Source organism: Natrix helvetica (genome assembly GCF_964273705.1).
Source record: "Natrix helvetica genome assembly, chromosome: 1".
Lineage (NCBI taxonomy): Eukaryota > Metazoa > Chordata > Lepidosauria > Squamata > Natricidae > Natrix > Natrix helvetica.
This window is the reverse complement of record NC_138548.1, coordinates 293,980,828-293,998,780: the sequence shown is the minus strand read 5'-3', so window position 1 is coordinate 293,998,780 and position 17,953 is coordinate 293,980,828. Positions and strand designations below refer to the sequence as shown.

Genomic DNA, 17,953 nt, shown 5'->3' with positions numbered 1-17,953 from the left:
CCTATTTCAATTAATTTTATTCTCTGATACTGTTTCATTTCATGGTATTCTCACTTGCATCTACCTTTCCATTATCAAGTCTTCTAGTTCTAACACCTCATTCCTTTCAGTTAGACAACCACTTTTTAATCTAGTTAGAAAAAGAAAAGAAAAAGTGTTCCTTACTGTGGAAGCTCCAGAAAAAACAGGAGGGAAAGGAATCCCTGCATCAAGTGAGGTCTGAGGCAGCTTTCCAGGTCCAGAGTTAAGCAAATCACGAAGACTGGAACCTTCTGTCTTGTTGCTTGAGGCAACTGGACCCAGCAAGAGACTATTAAAAAGCTTTGGAGTTAAAGGTGAGGCTTTTGTGTTGGAGTTAAAGGAATCCAAACCAAAAGGCGATGGAGATTCTTTATTGAGTACTGATCTCAATGAACCTGCTTCTGAAAAACACATATAGAAGGAAGAACAATGTTAAAACAGAAGTACTTTAATAGTAGTATAATACAGGCTGACTACAATTACTCATTAAATATGCAAGAATAGCATTATTAACTGGCTAGACATATGTAGGATCTAAATTGGGATGATGGTGGAGAGAGAGGAAGGAGAGGAAAATAGGTTGGGTATGCAACAGGTTGCATGTAAGACAGACTATACTATATCATTCAGCAAGGAAATTACTTACCATCTAGTTTGCAGGCAATCTCAGGTCTCACCAAACATAATGCGGTTTTTACACATTGTAATTGTTGACTAATAAGCCATTCTACGTATCAGGCATATAACAGAATAACAGACTTGGAAGGGACCATGGGGGTCCTAGTCTAACCCCCTGCTCAAGCAGGAAAACTACACCATTTCAGACAAATGGTTGTCCAACCTCTTCTCAAAAACCTCTAGTGTTGGAGCATTCACAACTTCTGGAGGCAACTCATTCCAGTGTTTAATTATTGTAACTGTCAGGAAATTTCTCCTTAGTTCTAGATTGGTTCTCTTCTTGATTAGTTTTCATCCATTGCTTCTTGTCCTGCCTTCAGGTACTTTGGAGAATAGATTGACCCCCTCTTCTTTGTGGCAGTTCCTTAGATATTGGTACACTGCTACCATGTTACCCCATTTCCTTCTTTTCACTAGACAACAACATACCCAATTCCTGCAACCGTTCTTCATATGTTTTAGCTTCCAGTCCCCTAATCATTTTTGTTGCTCTTCTCTGCACTCTTTCTACAGTCTCAACATCTTTTTATATCTTGGTGACCAAAACTGAATGCAACATTCCAAGTGTGGCTTTACCAAGGAATTATAAAGGGGTATGAACACTTCATGTGATCTTGATTCTATCCCTCTGTTAATGCAGCCATCAAAGCTTTGGTTTGTTTCAGTCTACATTTTTGAACTCAGGACAGCACTTGGTTTTTGGGTGGCCTGCAAAAATTAAATTACTGCGTAATTCAATTGAATAGAGTCTGTATGATTACACAATTAATAAGCTTTATTAAATATGTAAACTAATGCAGCCAAGTTTGGCAGTTGCAGCATATTGCTGGCTCATATTTATGTGATTGGCCACTAGGACTCCAAGATCCCTCTCACAGTTACTACTGTTGAGCCAGGTTTTTCTTGCCTAAATGTAATACCTTTTCTCCACATTGGATTTCATATTGTTAGATAGGATCCAGTGTTAAAAGTCTGTCAAGATCCTTCCATATCTTTAGCCTATCTTTTGGAGTATTGTAGCAAAGTATACTCCTGTTAGTAGCAAAATATACTCTTATCTTCTGGAATATATTTTGCTACTAAGGCTGAGGAAACTGATAGTATAGTATAGCCTTTATTGTCATTGTACATCATTTATACAATGAAATTGGTTTATAGATCAGTGGGGATTTAATGGCTAAGACGCTGAGCTTGTCAATCAGAAAGGTCGGCAGTTCAGCGGTTCGAATCCCTCGTGCCGCGTAATGGAGTGAGCTGTCATACTTGAGACTCGAAAAGTAGTTTATTTGGAAATGTGCTTGATTCTCTTTGTTTTTGAGCTCTTTGCCATGCTAGACACTCACTAGGCCACTAACAAAACATTTTCAGTTAGTCAGCAGCTTACCTTTTGTTTCTTCTTTTGCCTTCTGAGTCGCTAAATCTGCAAGCCAATGCAATGCTGATGAAGGACTTGCTTCTGGACACAGTGATTTGTTAGGCTTCATTTCTCCACTGTTACTGGTAGCTGCAGCCTCTGCTTTAATGGGCTCTTCTACTTTGGCTTCTACAGTTTCAGATTTTGGAGCATTTGTGTCCAATGGCTCATTCTCGGTTGTCCCTGCAGCACGGGAAAATGTGCTTTCACTTGCAGGACCTGGTACACCAGGATTCATACTGGGCAGCTGCTGACATAGGATCACATGCAAAGAGTCAAAAATATCTTAATCAATTAATAAAAACTAATACCAATACTAGTTAGAGTAAGAATAAAACTATTTCAAAACACAATAGCTATTATCATACCGTGGAAATCATGATTACAAGTTCACTGACATCATTTGACAATTAACAATTAGATGATATTTAAGTAATCTGATCTATATTTTATTATGCTTACAGAATATTCAAAGAACGGTCACTTCTGGCTAAAGCTGTGACTGGTGAAAGTCTGTAGAGATTCTCAGTCATCCAGATCATGGCTGTCCCAAAGGTGCTTTTCCAGGAGGCAATTGGACTTTCTGGTTTTTCCTTTGAAGACATTTCGTTTCTCATCCAAGAAGCTTCTTCAGCTCTGACAGGATAGTGGGGAATGGAAGGATTGATATTCCTTGCAGACAGCTGGTAATCTGCATCCTTTTAGAGGGTTGTTGAAGCACTTGGAGGTTTATCTGTGTCCTCAGGGTCACCTGAGTAGTGATCCTCTAAAAGGATGCAGAAGCTTCTTGGATGAGAAGCAAAATGTCTTCAAAAGAAAAGAAAAAAACAAGAAAGTCCAGTTGCCGCCTGAAAAAGCACCTTTGGTGCTTAACAACTATTAAGGCCCTATCCATTAAAATATCCAGTAGCCAGAACCATTTTCTTTAGAATTCAAGATTCTTTATTTGATCATTTCCCTAGCGAATGTTATCCCCAATGAATTACATTCGTAATTTTCCTTCCTATGTCCCTATTGTCCAATAAACAGGTAAAGTACTTTAATGTTTTCCAGGATGACTTGATCTTTAATTTCTACATTTTCAAGTCATATGATAAGATCTAAAACCTAATTACACCTTGTAATTCAGCTGAAAATGATAACCGCAAAGAGAAACAAAAATCTGTCATCTAGTTGGGGCAGTAGAGATTGACAAACACAATCTAAAACAGCAGAAGCATTTCTGTCACCATGGCTTTGGTCTAGTCTAACTTGCCTCTCTACATCTATTAGCCAGTATCCATTCAATCCAGAAACAGCAGATACACACACACACATTTTATATATATACAAACACACACACACACACACACACACACACACACACACACACACACAGAGTTTTCACTAAACCTCCAGTTAAAAGGATCTAAAATCAGACAATGAGATATTACCATAAAATGTGGGAAATTAGTACTTATCAGAATAGATGCCTAATGTACAGGTGTTGTAACTTCTAAAACTCTTCCACTTTGAAAAACAGACATTAATTGAAAAAAGCCACAGACTTGGTTTGGAAGTAATATTTGACAGAGAGCAAAATTTCTCTTAATCACTGCTGTGGAAAGCAGCAGGAAATCTGCTAACTGACTGCTGCAAAACTGTATACATTCTAAGCAAGATCTTGTTAAATGCATGAGTCCAGTTGGATTTTTAGTGAAATATATACACTTTCATTATTGTATGATTTGTGATTGAGTACCTCTTTATAATAGATATAATGCAATAATGATGAAAAGAAAGTAGCTTCTAACTGCTTATTATTAGGTCCGCCATATTATATACATATTTTATTGTAGCTTTAGTGGGCTTGGCTATAAGGTTTTTTAAAGAGGTAAGGATAGAATTATTGTAACTAAACATTGGATAAGGTGACCAGACAGAATAATATCATTTCAAAATTTAAAGAGTTTTGTACTTCTTTTGCCATATGTCATTCAGAATAGATTAAATATGTAAAATATGTGTATCTTCCCAGCAACTACATTGTAAGAGATCTAAAGAGTTACAAAAGATAATAAGATCCAATTAGTAGAGGGTATTTATTTGCTGTATATCTTTCTATGGAGATGCTAACTTTATTCCACTTCATTCCACTATGCATAATGCACATTGGGATGCTTTTAAGGAAAGTCCTAATTATTGTCAAATTAAAAATTCCCATACCTGTGAAATCCCATTTGTGACAGCAGGTCGCAACACAGATTTGTTCTGCCGATTAATACATGGACAGTTAGCTTTAATTCCCCATTTGCCACGTGCTGCATGAACCATGTCTCCAATATTATATAATGCTAGAAAGTTAAAACATGAGATTATACTCTGTAGGAAAATATGGAAGCCTTTAAAAGCATAAATATTTATGTTCAAAATAGGGCCCAAGTAGTGAAGGGGTTTTTAAAAAACAACAACAGGAAGTCTACCTTCAGATAGTTCAAAAATTAACACATAACTCATTCTAAGGCTAAAGTTCTCTCTGGTGGAATAATATATTTCTTTATTGTAGTATATCTCTATAAAACTCCTCCTTTAAGCTGCTTTAGAGGTGAAATTTTTTAAAAAACTAGAATATATTCAGATCAGAATAAAAGAAACAAAATAGATATGGGAAAACATTAATGGTTAAAGTTTTACCCGTGCCAGGAATGATTTGTGTTGGCATGAGATTCTCTGGTTCATGCGACTGCCCTTTTGCACACTTCAGCCATGAGAAAACCTCTTCATCACCCATCTCCTCTGTTTCTGGAATAGGGAAAAAGAACAAGCCAGTTTTTCCAAATGTTATGCTTTGGTAGCTTCAAAGTACTGTATGTTAATAATTTTTCAAGAGAGCCACTCTTTCATTTTAAGGGGGCAATAGTTTCATAGTAAGAAAATTTGTACTAATCTGCAATGGTGCTAATTGCACTTAAAGCATACATTATTTATAATGTTTAATATCCTGCTGGTTAGTACCAAGATAACAGGTTTATAAGACTAAAACAAGCTTAGAATCAACCTTCCAATCTATTTCCTCATCACAAAATAAAAGCAAATATCCCCAAGGTAGCCTACTTAACCTCAGTAATGAAAATCTGTATATCTTCATTCTAATTTTTCACATTATGTAAACAGAAATAATATCACTTTGCATATAATATACAGATAGTCCTTGACTGTTCATTTAGTTTTCATTCAAAGTTACAATGCTTAGAAAAAAGCGACTTATGATTTTTGCAGCATCCTCCATAATCACATTACCAAAATTTGGCAACTGGCACACACTTATGACGGTTACAATATCCTGGGGTCAGGTGACGACTTTTGCAACCTTCTGACAAGCAAAGTCAATGGGGATACTAGTTTCACTTAACAACTATGTTACTAATGTAACAATTGCAGGGATTTACTTAACAACTGTTGTAAAGGAAGGTCATAAAATGGGGCAAAACTCACTAAACCACTGCCTTGTTTAGCAACAGAAATTTTGGGCTCAATTGTGGTCGTAAGTCAAGCTCTCCCTGCATTTTCTGAATTAACGAATGAGTGTTCATCACTGCAGCCTAAGGTATTGTTTTCTAGACGAGACTTGAATTCACATATGCTTCTAATCTGAATCTCCTTCCAAGTATCCTTCCATCTTCACAGTTTAACATCAAAATGACAACAGAAGTCTCTTGTTCCTTCTGCTGCTAAATGAGAGTTAGAAACTCTTCATGATCTGTACAAAATACTCAGAGATCCATCACTCCTCATATCATAAATTGATCTCCTCAAAGGACAACTTGCTAGGTTTTACAATACTTATCCTTGGACAGTTTCTAAATACTCACCACTACGTGGACGGCTTTTTCTCAGACGGTAACAGTCCAAACAAACCCCAAAGCCACATTTGCGACATACCCAGTGAATATTGAACAAGGTTGTTTCACATACATCACACATCTCTCGCACACCACGTACAGCTCTCTTCCAGGCCACTTTCTCTACAAGGAAGAAAACCAACAATTAAAGGATGGCCGATTATTCATAGCAGCAATTTCAAAAATGTAGAGTATTTTAGAAAATACCTCCAAAAAAGTTTATTATAATTTATTTAATTCAATTTTGAGGCTGCTCAACTCCTCCCCAAGTTTAGAAATGAAAAACAATCACATATAGGAAAAATATCAATTGACTAGAAAACCGCCAAACCACAGGGATTTAGGGGGCAACAACCTATCCCAAGACTGCATATCATTAAGGTGAGAACTATATGAATCCATGGGGAGAATATCATTCAGGAGAGTAGGCACGGCAACAAAAAAGATTTACTTCCTAGGTCCTGCAAGGTGACACCGTTTCTCCTACAGGACCTAGGACACGCCCCTTCTGCCCAACTTCATAGAAGGGAAGACAAAATTGGAAACAAGCAGTCACTCAACTATCCAGGCTCTATATTATGAAGGGCTTAGCACCTTGAATTTCATCTTGAAGCCAACTAGTGTAGCTCACAAAGCAGTGGGGGATGAGCGTAACATGACATATCTGCTTTTGCCACTGTGTTCTGGATCAGCTGTAGTTTCCAAATGGTCTTTAAGAACAGCTTCATGTAGAGGGGAGGAGCCGAAGTTGCGATGACATGATGTGCGATCTCAATGCTCTGAGATTGCAGTCGATACTTTTGCCACTGGGTGGTCCAAATGGACCTAAACCATCCCGCAGAGACGGTGAACAGGAAGAATACATCTTGCTGATTTCAGGGACATCGCAAAGTCCCTGATTGATCCAAGAGAAGTTCTTCAAGCCGGTGACAAAAAATCCAGCCATTTGGCTGATGAAGTCGGGGCAGCTCCAAAATGGAAGGATATGGAAAGAGAAAGTGTTTCCAGCTGGTGAGGAATTTTTACTGTTTTAAAAGTGACTGCCTATAAAAAAAACCTTAAATTGGAGAACAGAAGAAATAAGTGGCGGAATTAAATTTGGACTGGTTTTGGACAGTGGGTTATCTTACTTTTTAAACGTTATCTTCATGGATGGAATTTATGCAAGCCTTTTAAAACAAATGGATTAAGTTTCCTTCTTCTATTTTTTTCCCTTTTACTACTCTCTGTAATCTATGGATTAAAATCTCCCCTTTCATTACTGTAGGTGTTTTTCTAACTCATTTAAGAATCGGACTTTTTAAAAACTTGAAATACAAAAATGATACAAAAAGAAACAAAGAAATACATTGTAACACTGCTACTCTGAGGCTAGACGTTTGTGTATTGGAAAACGAAACACTTTTTTTACTGATTATCCTGGCTTGGCACTCCAAGGTCTCAGTTTGTTTATAGAGATTGATAAAAAATGTTCCTTTGAAGTAAAGGTGAAATGTTATTGTGATGCTTAATTCTGTTAAAACCTTCTAAGCTAGAATAGCAGTGTTTGTTAGCTGTAGATAATGGCACAATTTCAACAGCAGAAAGAAGTTTTAAGTCTGCAAAAGATACTCTCAGAAATACAGAAATTATCAGATATACGTGAGAGGATAGAGAAGAAGTTGAAGATGCTAATCAAATTGAAAAAGTGACAGTAAAAATCCTAAAAATCGAAGTGAAAAATGAATATATAATAAAATTAAAATTGCTGATATTTATGGTGATTGGTTTGTCTCTGAAAAGGGAAAGAGTGGAATACTGAAAGAGGAATTAAATGGAGGGGAAATCTACCCTAGATGGCAAGATACAGAAGAAGGGAAAACAAAAGAATTTATGGATTTAAAGAGAGAAATCTTATTAGCAATATCATTGATAACACTACTGACAATCAAAGAAGCTGATTAAGGAAACAGAAGAAGGGCACTGAAATTACATGAGAGATTCTATAAGCAAAGAGTTGCTAAGAGGAGTCCATACAAAGTTGATTAAGGAGATGATTAGAGGACTGACACCACAAATGGCAGAAGATATGAGAATGTTTTGCTACTGGAAAGATACAGGTTGATAGATGGAAGAGTATAATTTAAAACTAGCTAAACTTAGTGAAATTTAGTGATAATAGATATAGTTAAATAAATAATTGATAATGATAATAATATGTACAATGTGTAGTGTTATGATAAGTAATAACTGGATATGAATATTGAATGGTACCCATGAAAGGAAGATTAGAAACCCTTTTGGATTATATATAAAGGTTAATAAAAATTTTAAAAAAGAATTAAGTTAGATTCAGTTAAGTCTTGATTATTAGGGGGGAATGATATGATGCAGGATATAGTCAAATAAAGGAGGGATAATGATAATAACATATATATATGTATGGTTACAACACAAGGAAATGGGATGTAAATTGTAAATAGTGATTTGGAAAGGAGGACAGAAAACTTTGTTATTAAATATTATGGATGTTTAGCTAGAATAGGACATAAGGATTTAGTGTCATTGGAGGATTTTAGAAATAATAAATGAAATGCCAGTATGTGGTTATGTATTAAATCTTGGTATATTTTATGATGGACATTTAAACAATTATAGTCAAAAGAAAATGGAGGTATAATAATGGTAACATGTATAAATATCTGAATTAAAATACTTGAGTTAATATGAATTATGGTTGATGACTGTGGAAGAGATGCACGAAAGCCTTTTGTAACCAACTGATACACTTTCTACAGTATGTAAAGAAGGAAGATTTCATGTGTTGTGTGTGTTTTGAAAATTAAAAAAAAATTGTATTAAAAGAAAAGAACAGCTTCATGTACAGCATGGGTGTCAAACTCGTGATGTCACCTGACATATTGCCACTTTCCCCCCTTTGCTAAACTGGGGGTAGGAGTGGCCAGCGTGTAATGCATCCGGCCCATGGGCTGCGAGTTAGATACCCCTGATGGTACAGTGTAGCAAATTACAGTAATCCAATATTGAGGTGATTAAGCCATGAGTGACTATCTGAAGGACCTCCCAATCCAGGAATAGGTTCAACTGATACATCAGAGGAACCTATAAAAAGGGTCCTCTTGGCCAGATTTCTTCTGCTCACATAAATATCCTTGTGCATTTCTATATACTGGATTCAGGATAACCTGTTTCACATTTTGAAGCGGATTTACATTGGGAACAAACACTTGAAGTCCAACACATCTAGAAGGCACCATGCTGAGAAAAACTGTATCAGAACAAGGCAAATAAAGGAAATTATGTCTATCTAGTTCCATAGAACCATATAATGTTAACCCAGCTTCAATAGAAAAAGCATATGAAAAGCAATGCATAAAATCCTGTTTTCACATGTCAAACAAAATCATTTGGGAAAAAGAGGCAGCCCCTCTTCAAACTCCACGAGGACAAAATTTTCAGAAAAAAAAGGCAAATCATTAATAATGACTTGAATTTTTTTTTTCTTTTGATTATTCCCATTTCTATACATTTCACAGGCAGGTTAAAAAGGAAAAGAGGAACTTACGGTGTGGTTCTACCATCATCATCGCTTCTTTCTCAGACATTACTAGCTGACAAAACTGATCACCAACATTGGCCAGGATATATTTGGAGGTCTCCAAATCAATCCCTTCTGCAGGTGATGCTGACGGGATCCACAAGCTCATAGCATCACAATCACTTTGCTGGGGATTTAAGAATCCTTCCACTCGCAATATCCCCTTCCTAGTAAATATCAGCCTGAAACAAAATTGCAGGTATCAGCTGCTGTTCAACAGAAAAATGAAATCCAAGATTTCTTTATGGTATCATTCAAAATTAGCAAAATCGATCAATTATTTATAAATTCTTTTTTAAAAAAGAAAATCCTAGTTTTCAAAGTAACTTTTGGAGATGATGCAGCAGAAGAGAAGCCTAGAAAGCTATGGAATGGAAACAAAGAACAAATCCAACTGAATATGGATGAGCCTAATCCTATAAGCAAAACGGTGATATTTTCCCACTTATGTTGCATTTTGCAAAATTAGCGTGCCGTGCCACTGCTTAAGGTAACCCCTTGGGAGGGAATCAGCCAAAGAATATTTGAAGGGCTGCTGTGAGGAATTGTTTAGATACCTGTCAACTAAAATTGCTCAGACAAGCTGCACACATGTACTGCTGAAATGACTAAGACAATGAGTTATATTGTTATCTAGGAAGAGTTTGAGCCTGCTAGTTTCCGGGAACTGGACATAATTCTCCGAACAAATGCAAAACTCTCTACAAGTTACAACCACGACCAAAATTGAGACCAGAATTTCAGCTGCTAAGCAAGGCGATTATTGTGAATTACAACAAATTTTACCACTTTTTTTTTTGGCCATGGTTGTTATGCATTATCATTGCATTTAGTGAATCATGTGATTTTTAATCCAATTTTGGTTTCCCCCGTTGACTCTGCTTGTCAGAAGCCAGCTGGGAAGGTAGCAAATGACAATCGCATGACTTGGTGGATGCTACAACCGTTGCAAATATATGTTGAGGGCCAAGCACCCAAATTTTGCTCATTTAATTCTGAGGATGCTGTGATAAATCACTAAGGCGTGGAAATTTGAGTGCCCTTCAAACGGTCACTAAATGAATGGTTGTAAATTGAGGACTACCTATATTAGATCTACGTTCCTCCTGGTTAGTCACTGCCTCCTGGGTGGTGAAAGGTAGTTGGATCCAGACACTATAAATTCTTCCTTGAATGGTTCTCAGTATGGTTCTGCCTACATTTAAGGATGTAGTGATCCACCCCCCCCCCCCAGAAGCCATCCCCAGGAATTTTTGAAAATCATCTTCCCAAAATGATAGCACACATACTAATAGTTTACTCTGATATATAGATCTGCAGTTTAAAGTACCCGGATATATAATATATTCCAGGCTTATTATAGCATGGCCCACGTAGCATTTGGTCCACAAAATTGTAATATTTAAACAACTGAAATAAGGAAAATATTACTGTCGATTAATGCTCAAATCTGTCGCAAGGGGTCCCTGGAAATTTTGAAAATGCATTGGAAAACTGTTACACGAGGGGATCTCTACACGTGTGATGCTGCCCTTCATTTTAAGAATTTCCCGTCCTAGTTTGACTGCTTACATCCAAGAGAGTTAAGTAAGATTTCTCATGGAGGCAACAGTGTTAAGAAACTCCAGTCAGATGTTTTCCACACCAGTCAGATATTTCTACTCTTTTAATATTCATCATTATTCTGTTGCACTGGTCTGAGCCATGCATGTAGCATTTCTCTGGAACGATAGAGAACTAAGGAAGCTAAGTGAAATCAAGAGAGATCTTTCTTGCTGTACGTACTTGCAGAATGATCATGCTAACAAAGAAAGGAGAGAGTACAAATAACTCAAGAGAGCTTTATCACCTGCGGAAGTGAAAGAACCGACAGGCTACAGTAGAGTCATCCTGTTCCTGTTCCTTGAACTTTCGGTAGCGTTCCAACCGGCATTCTCGGCACTTGTGCAGATGAGGAGCCACATTGATGCACGAGCCATCCTGGAGGAAAGGCTCCCCTGATTGCTTCAGCTTTCTCACCTTACTCATGTCTTTCAGTACAGACTGACCAACTACAAAGCAAAGCATCTATTACGAGCAGGTTACAAGACAGCATGTTTGCCAATATCAAAAAGTATTCACTTAATCTGTAAAATGCATGTTTACTTAGGCAGAGCTGTTATTAGATAGAAGCAGGATTCTACTTGCTGCAAGCTGATAAGGCAATAGGCCTTATCCAATTTTTGAACAATACAATCAGTGCAGAGATTTAATATTTAGGCAAAAATGGTAGCATAACCCTACTCTCCCACTGTACTTACCCTTTGTTCGAACTAAATGAAATTTAAATGACAATCAATATATTTCACACTACAGCTATCACAGAGGTTATAAGGACTTAGGTATATCAGATATGAGCCACCATACACTTAAAATTCATTTTTTTAGCAGTCACTTCTAATTTCCTATTTAGCTTGTACCTATGTTTTCCCCGTAATTAGATTTCTTCCATTTTTGGAGGTTGGAAATGAGAATAATTTAAATGAATGCTTTCAACACCCAAATCTCAGGGACATGGTATATCCCAAAGGTGCTTTTTCAGGAGGCAACTGGACTTTCTGGTTTTTCTTTGAAGATGTTTCGCTTCTCATCCAAGAAGCTTCTTCAGCTCTGAAAAGAAGCTTCTTGGATGAGAGCTGAAGCAGCTTCTTGGGTGAGAAGCAAAACGTCTTCAAAGAAAAACCAGAAAGTCCAGTTGCCTTCTGAAAAAAGCACCTTTGGAACAACCATGACCTGGATGACTGAGAATCTCAATGGACATGGTATATGTTTGCTTGTTAAAATAAACTTGTTCAGTAAGGATAAATGCTGTAAGATATATTGCCTTACTTGGAGAAATGCTGGTGTCAGCCGTTTCCTAGTATAATTTCTAGACTACTACAAAGAGCTAGAGATTTTTGTGATTATACAAAATACCTCTCTGGTTTATTAATTTTTCTTTTTGTTAATTCTCCAACCATTCTTTCTAGTACCTACCTAATGCTGCCCTCTAATTCCCCAGTATTTTGTTTTGCTATTCAAATTCTTTTTAAATCAAACTCAATATAAAATCTATAATAACAAAAGTATTCTTGTTTTATTCTGAATTTCTAAAAAGGATTTACCATGATAAAAGTATCATGAATCTGAAATGAAGGTCAAGTCACATTTCTTCTCTAGAATACCATCTATTTTACATGGAATTCTAAACTCTAGGGCCGAGTTTCTACCACTGCACAACTTATTTTTCCTGACATTTAGCATCTTACAACAACGCTTTTAGAATTGTCAGCTTTACTGTCTTGTGAGTTTACACACACGCGCATACACACACAGAGACATACACACCACACATACAAATATATTCTGCACTTCACTGAAAAAGCTTGCAAAACAACCTAAAACAATTACGATTCACATAAATCCTGTTACGTATCATGTGATTGACAGTATAGCAGGTATATACTGAACTACCGTATTTTTTGGAGTATAAGACACACCAAGGTTTTGAAGAGGTAAATAAAAAAAAAGTTTTTGCACTCTGCAAACCTCCTCAAAACGGCCCGTTTCCCCCCCCCAAAAGGCATGAATAGCCTTTAGGGGGCTTGCAGAGTGCTCCTGGGGGGTGGGGCCCCCAAAACCAAGCAAAAAAATGGCCCGTTTTTCATTTTAAAAAAAGGGCATGGATAACCTTTAGGAAGCTTTTAGAAAGCTCCTGGGGGCTTGAGGAGGGGGTAAAATTGAGCAAAAACCAGGCCATTTTTCTCTCATTTTTGCCCTCCCCAGCTCCCAGGAGCTCTGCACGGCTATTTTGGTGAAGGGGGCAGGTTTCGGGAGACAAAAAATGCTGTAATCAGTGTATAAGACGCACTTAGATTTTCAGCCTCTTTTTTGAGGGGAAAAAATGTGTTTTATACTCCGAAATATACGGTAAGTAACCCATCATCTGTCCTTCCCAAATTACCAGATTGCCAAATTGCCTTTTTAAAAAAAAACATCATCACCTTTCAGGGGAGCTGTGCGAGGCCTGCCCTTAGGGGCTTGTTTCCCCTTCCCCTTGCCCATGAGTAGTTCAGCATTCCGCTCGTCATTGGGACCCAGTTTGCCAATCAAATGCTCTGGGATTCCCTTCAGACAAGCTTTGGTATGCAGTTGCTCCTCAGAATCACTCATATCCGAGAGGTCACTATTGGTGCTAGAATCAGAATCCTGTTTAGATGGCATGCTCCGCTCATCTAGAGAAAACCTTTTTACAGATTCAAAGGGGGGTTTGTTCTCCAGTCCTAGCTCGGCCTGTGGAGAGAAAAAGCCACAGGGATGTCTGCCAAACACATTAGAAAAAGTTTTCATTAAAGGATTGTCCTGTTGCCCAGGCCCAACAGATGGCTTTTCTTCTGTTGGACTAGAGGAGAGTGTGGGCATTTCAATAGGTTGAGTCAGACTGCCAACTGGCGAACTGGAACGGCCATTCCCCAGAGTAGATGAACTCTGAACACCAGCAAAGAGAGTTGCACTAGGCACACTGGGCAGCGTCTTGGAGGAATCTGTCATTATAAACAAGCTTTTCTTTTTCGCTGAAGAGTCAGTTGAGGTGTGCAAATCTGGCCAGCCAGAAGCAATCTTGGAGCCAAGGCCTGAAGAGGGAGAAGCAGAAGCTCCTGACTGCTGAGCTGAAGATGCAAAGCTACTGAAAGGGCTAAGTTCTGATTTTTCTGCAAATGCCAGAAAAGGGTTGGAGGGCTCTTCTCGTGACAATTTGGGAGGTTGTAAAAAGAGATTTTCATGATTATCAGGAGTTCGTGTGCTGATGAGGTTTCGTGGGAAAGCTGGAGTAAGAGTAGGCATGGATTCCAGTGGTAGCTTCCGTTCTGGAGGAGTGCCCAACGGAGTTCCAGGATTAATTTCTCCAGTGGGGGCTTTACTTTTGCAGATCCCCAAACTCAGGTTCTCTGGACTTTTTTTTAACGAGTCCTGATTTGGGGATTCTTCAGTTAGATTTTCTGACAAATTTGTGAAGTAGTTACTGGAGGGAAGATTCTGGGACATGCACTGAAAAAACAAGTTCTTTGATGGATCTGAATCTTGCTGGACTTCATGACCAGTGTTACTACCAAAGGAAAATCCAGCAGGTGCCTTCTCTGAAGCTAATACGCCATTGGATTGGCTTTGCCCATCATCAAACACTAAAGGCTGGGTTGCAGACGACTGCGACATTCCAAATCCTGCAGAAGCCGCTGCTGAATTTTGTGTATTCTGAAATGAAACAGTTAGGCAGCTAGTTATGTTCACCCCACAAAATCCAAATTTCACCATACTCAAGACAATTTCCCCAATATACTGGCCTAGCAGGTCTTAGCAATATATTCCATATCAAAATGTATATATTATGCAAATAGATAGATAGATAGATAGATAGATAGATAGATAGATAGATAGATAGATAGAGATAGGGCAAAATTAATTCAGAATGACAAATCACTAAATCTATATCCACAGCTGAGTTGTTTTCACAAAGCTGATTTTGTAATTCTTTTCTAAAAAGGAATGTATTATTCCAGATTTTTATTTCCATTTCTGAAACACTTAAATTGTTAATTGGTGTATTTTAGCAGTTATTCTGAAATAGTAACTTGTTTCCTTAAACAGGGGAAGTAAACATCTGGTCTACCAGTTTTGTCCACCTGGTCTCTTCTCTTCTTCCCCGCCAAGTCCCTCCCTCTTTTGCAACCCTGTTACGTTTTTTTTAATCTTTCAAAGGCCGCGGGTGGGGTGGAGAGGGAAGGAAGGCCAGATGGAACTGGCAGAGATGGATCTTGCTGACATTCTTTCAAAAATACCATCGAAATTTGTTCTGCTTTGCCTGAACTTTGTATTTTCTCCATGACGTGAATAGAAGATGTGAATGAAATCAGTGAGTTTATAGAGAGTTGCCTCTGTCTTCTTCAATAACGTATCTGATGGCGGAAGAAAAGTACTGGACAAGTTACTTCAGGATCTGCCGTATGTTCAGGAAAAGAATAAAGGACATTCCATCCTGGACTGCCCTTATCTAAGGCAGGGAAGGGCAAGACTAGGAGCAATAACTCAGTATGTTCTCCTGCACATAGAATTTTTCTCTGTGCAAAAGGAAAACAGAATACCGTGATTTTGAATCCCATTTCCAGCCCAGATCCAGTTCCCTGCTTGCTCTACATTGTAAAAAAAAAAACCTCGATAAATAAAACATCTTCTCAAAATAATTATGTAACTTGCTTTTTTTAAAAAACCAAACACTTTTTACTAAGATAATCAATGTATACTAAACTGGAGACTTTTGAGTTCCAGTTTCATTTATTGTGCAAATTAGTATCTTTTTTCTAATGAGGCGAGAAGGATTCACTTGTATAGTTGCTCTTACTTTCTATTCACATGCTGTTATTTAGCCTTCTTTACAGAATATTTACTGTTGCAATTCTACCAAAAAAAAAAAAAAACCCAACCCTGTCCCAAAATCCTATTATACATTCCCCTTCATCTGTGTGACCCCATCAAAACTGAACAAAGTTATACAAAACTATTGTGTGTGTATGTGTGTGCGTGTGCAAACCAAATTCAAGGTTGTAATGTATCAGTTTATAACGTATCCTTTAATGCCGTCTGACATACAATCCTAGCAATTCCCCCAAAGTCTTAGCATTCTACATACTGGCATCAGCTTTACAATGCTAGGCATTCGTCAAACTGGCAATCAACAACTTACCTCTGCCTGGATCTGTGAATGGCCTGTTTTCTGCTTTTCTTGACCAGAAATTGCCGACAGGTCAGTATCCGAGTCCTGTACAGTAGCTGGCGTTGTCCCAGGTGCAGTAATTACCGTAGGAGCTGCCACTAGACCTTGACTGCTCTGTTCTAAGGGTTTTGTCACCTCTTCACTTCCAGCCCCACTCAAAAGGGCTTGTGCAGAAGCTGAAGGAAAGGAAGTGAAGGTTGCATGAGTGTCACCACCTACTGGTTCATCTTGGACCACAAGAGTTCGTCCATTCTCCTTCGTGTATGTGGCAAAGCGAATACTTCGATTAACTGGAGAAACAAATGGGGGAGGCTGCTTGGTCTTTGGATCCAGAGTCATGTCACCACTTCCCTTCCATGCTCCTTTATTTGCCTCGCCATCATCATTTCCATTCGAATCTACTTCGGCCCTCTCCTTTAGCTTCTTTGTAGCATGGTCACAACCAATATCGGAAGCATTTTTTCTTCTTCGTCCATCTTTCCCATCCACACTCTCTCTCTTTTTTTTCCCTTTGGAGGATTTACCTGCCTTTAGGGATCCCCCCTGCAATAGATAAAAACATTACACACCTCACAACAAAGTCAGGAGAAACCAGTACTGTTATCTACCCAAAGATTTTAAGAAATGTTGCTTAATGTTAAGGAACTTTAAACAAGTAAGTTGCTTTAAATAATATTTAGAAGGTATGTTAAATAATAGATCAATAAGTAACTTAACATTCATTAACTTGCACATAATTCCATGCCTGCCAATTTAGGCTATGTTTGACTGAATTCCCTACGGCTTAAGTGTGAATAGGATCTGGTTATAATTAGCAAGTCAAATTTACATAAGCAAAACAAATAATTATGAAGGCTCTATCACAATAAGATAACTACTTTGATTAATTCATCTATCAGAACCAGTCAAGCTTTATTTAAAATAGTTTATTAAATGAACCAGAACTGATTAGAATCATGCACTGCCCCTCTGAATAAATCCTGGCTTACATATCACAATGATTGGGTTCGTATAACATGCAAAACCAAGCTCAAATAAATTATAACATGAGCCAGATCTTCTGACAGTTAGCTATATGAAGCTCACAAATCACATGCAGTCCTTAAAAGTCTCAAGTACTCTATTGTAGATGCTTATCAGTCCCCTTCAACATAGTCTTTGTTTTATCATCTTCACTGGAATTGACAACAATCTTAATATAATTACTGAATAACAGAGACTCACTAGTCACATCTCTCTACACTAATCTTCCCTAAATTAGGGAGAGGTGGAAGACTAGAACCTCTATACAGGTGCCGAACAGTATGCACACCTGTGTGTAGCACAACTAGACCCACCTAGAGGTTTGGAGGGACAGTGGAGCTCTAGCTACACACCTTTATTTAGTCCATAATTGTTTATATCATGATCTACTAAAACATGATACCTCATTCTGAAAAGATGCGTCCATCACTACATGAATCAGTCGAGGATCTACTGACTTGATTTCACCAGTCTGTTTTTTATGCAATGAATCCAGAAACAAAAAAGGAAAAGAAAATCCAGTATTAGAGAAAAAAATACATTGTTCACAA

The 17,953-nt window shown here is 37.8% G+C and overlaps 1 protein-coding gene across 2 annotated transcripts in view; it reads right to left on the bottom strand.

The window, feature by feature from the left end:
- Positions 1-17,953, bottom strand: part of KDM3B (lysine demethylase 3B) — a 53,360-nt gene that overhangs the window by 11,053 nt on the left and 24,354 nt on the right. The window contains exons 6-15 of one of the 2 annotated variants that reach the window (XM_081956055.1): positions 17,806-17,874; positions 16,350-16,922; positions 13,615-14,863; positions 11,442-11,643; positions 9,560-9,774; positions 5,965-6,117; positions 4,787-4,894; positions 4,319-4,446; positions 2,084-2,363; positions 166-422 (exon numbers count right to left, since the gene is read on the bottom strand). In XM_081956055.1, the coding sequence (XP_081812181.1) occupies positions 166-422; positions 2,084-2,363; positions 4,319-4,446; positions 4,787-4,894; positions 5,965-6,117; positions 9,560-9,774; positions 11,442-11,643; positions 13,615-14,863; positions 16,350-16,922; positions 17,806-17,874 (3,234 nt within the window). The remainder of the gene's footprint in view (positions 1-165; positions 423-2,083; positions 2,364-4,318; positions 4,447-4,786; positions 4,895-5,964; positions 6,118-9,559; positions 9,775-11,441; positions 11,644-13,614; positions 14,864-16,349; positions 16,923-17,805; positions 17,875-17,953) is intronic. The other variant, XM_081956056.1, reaches the window with a different exon arrangement.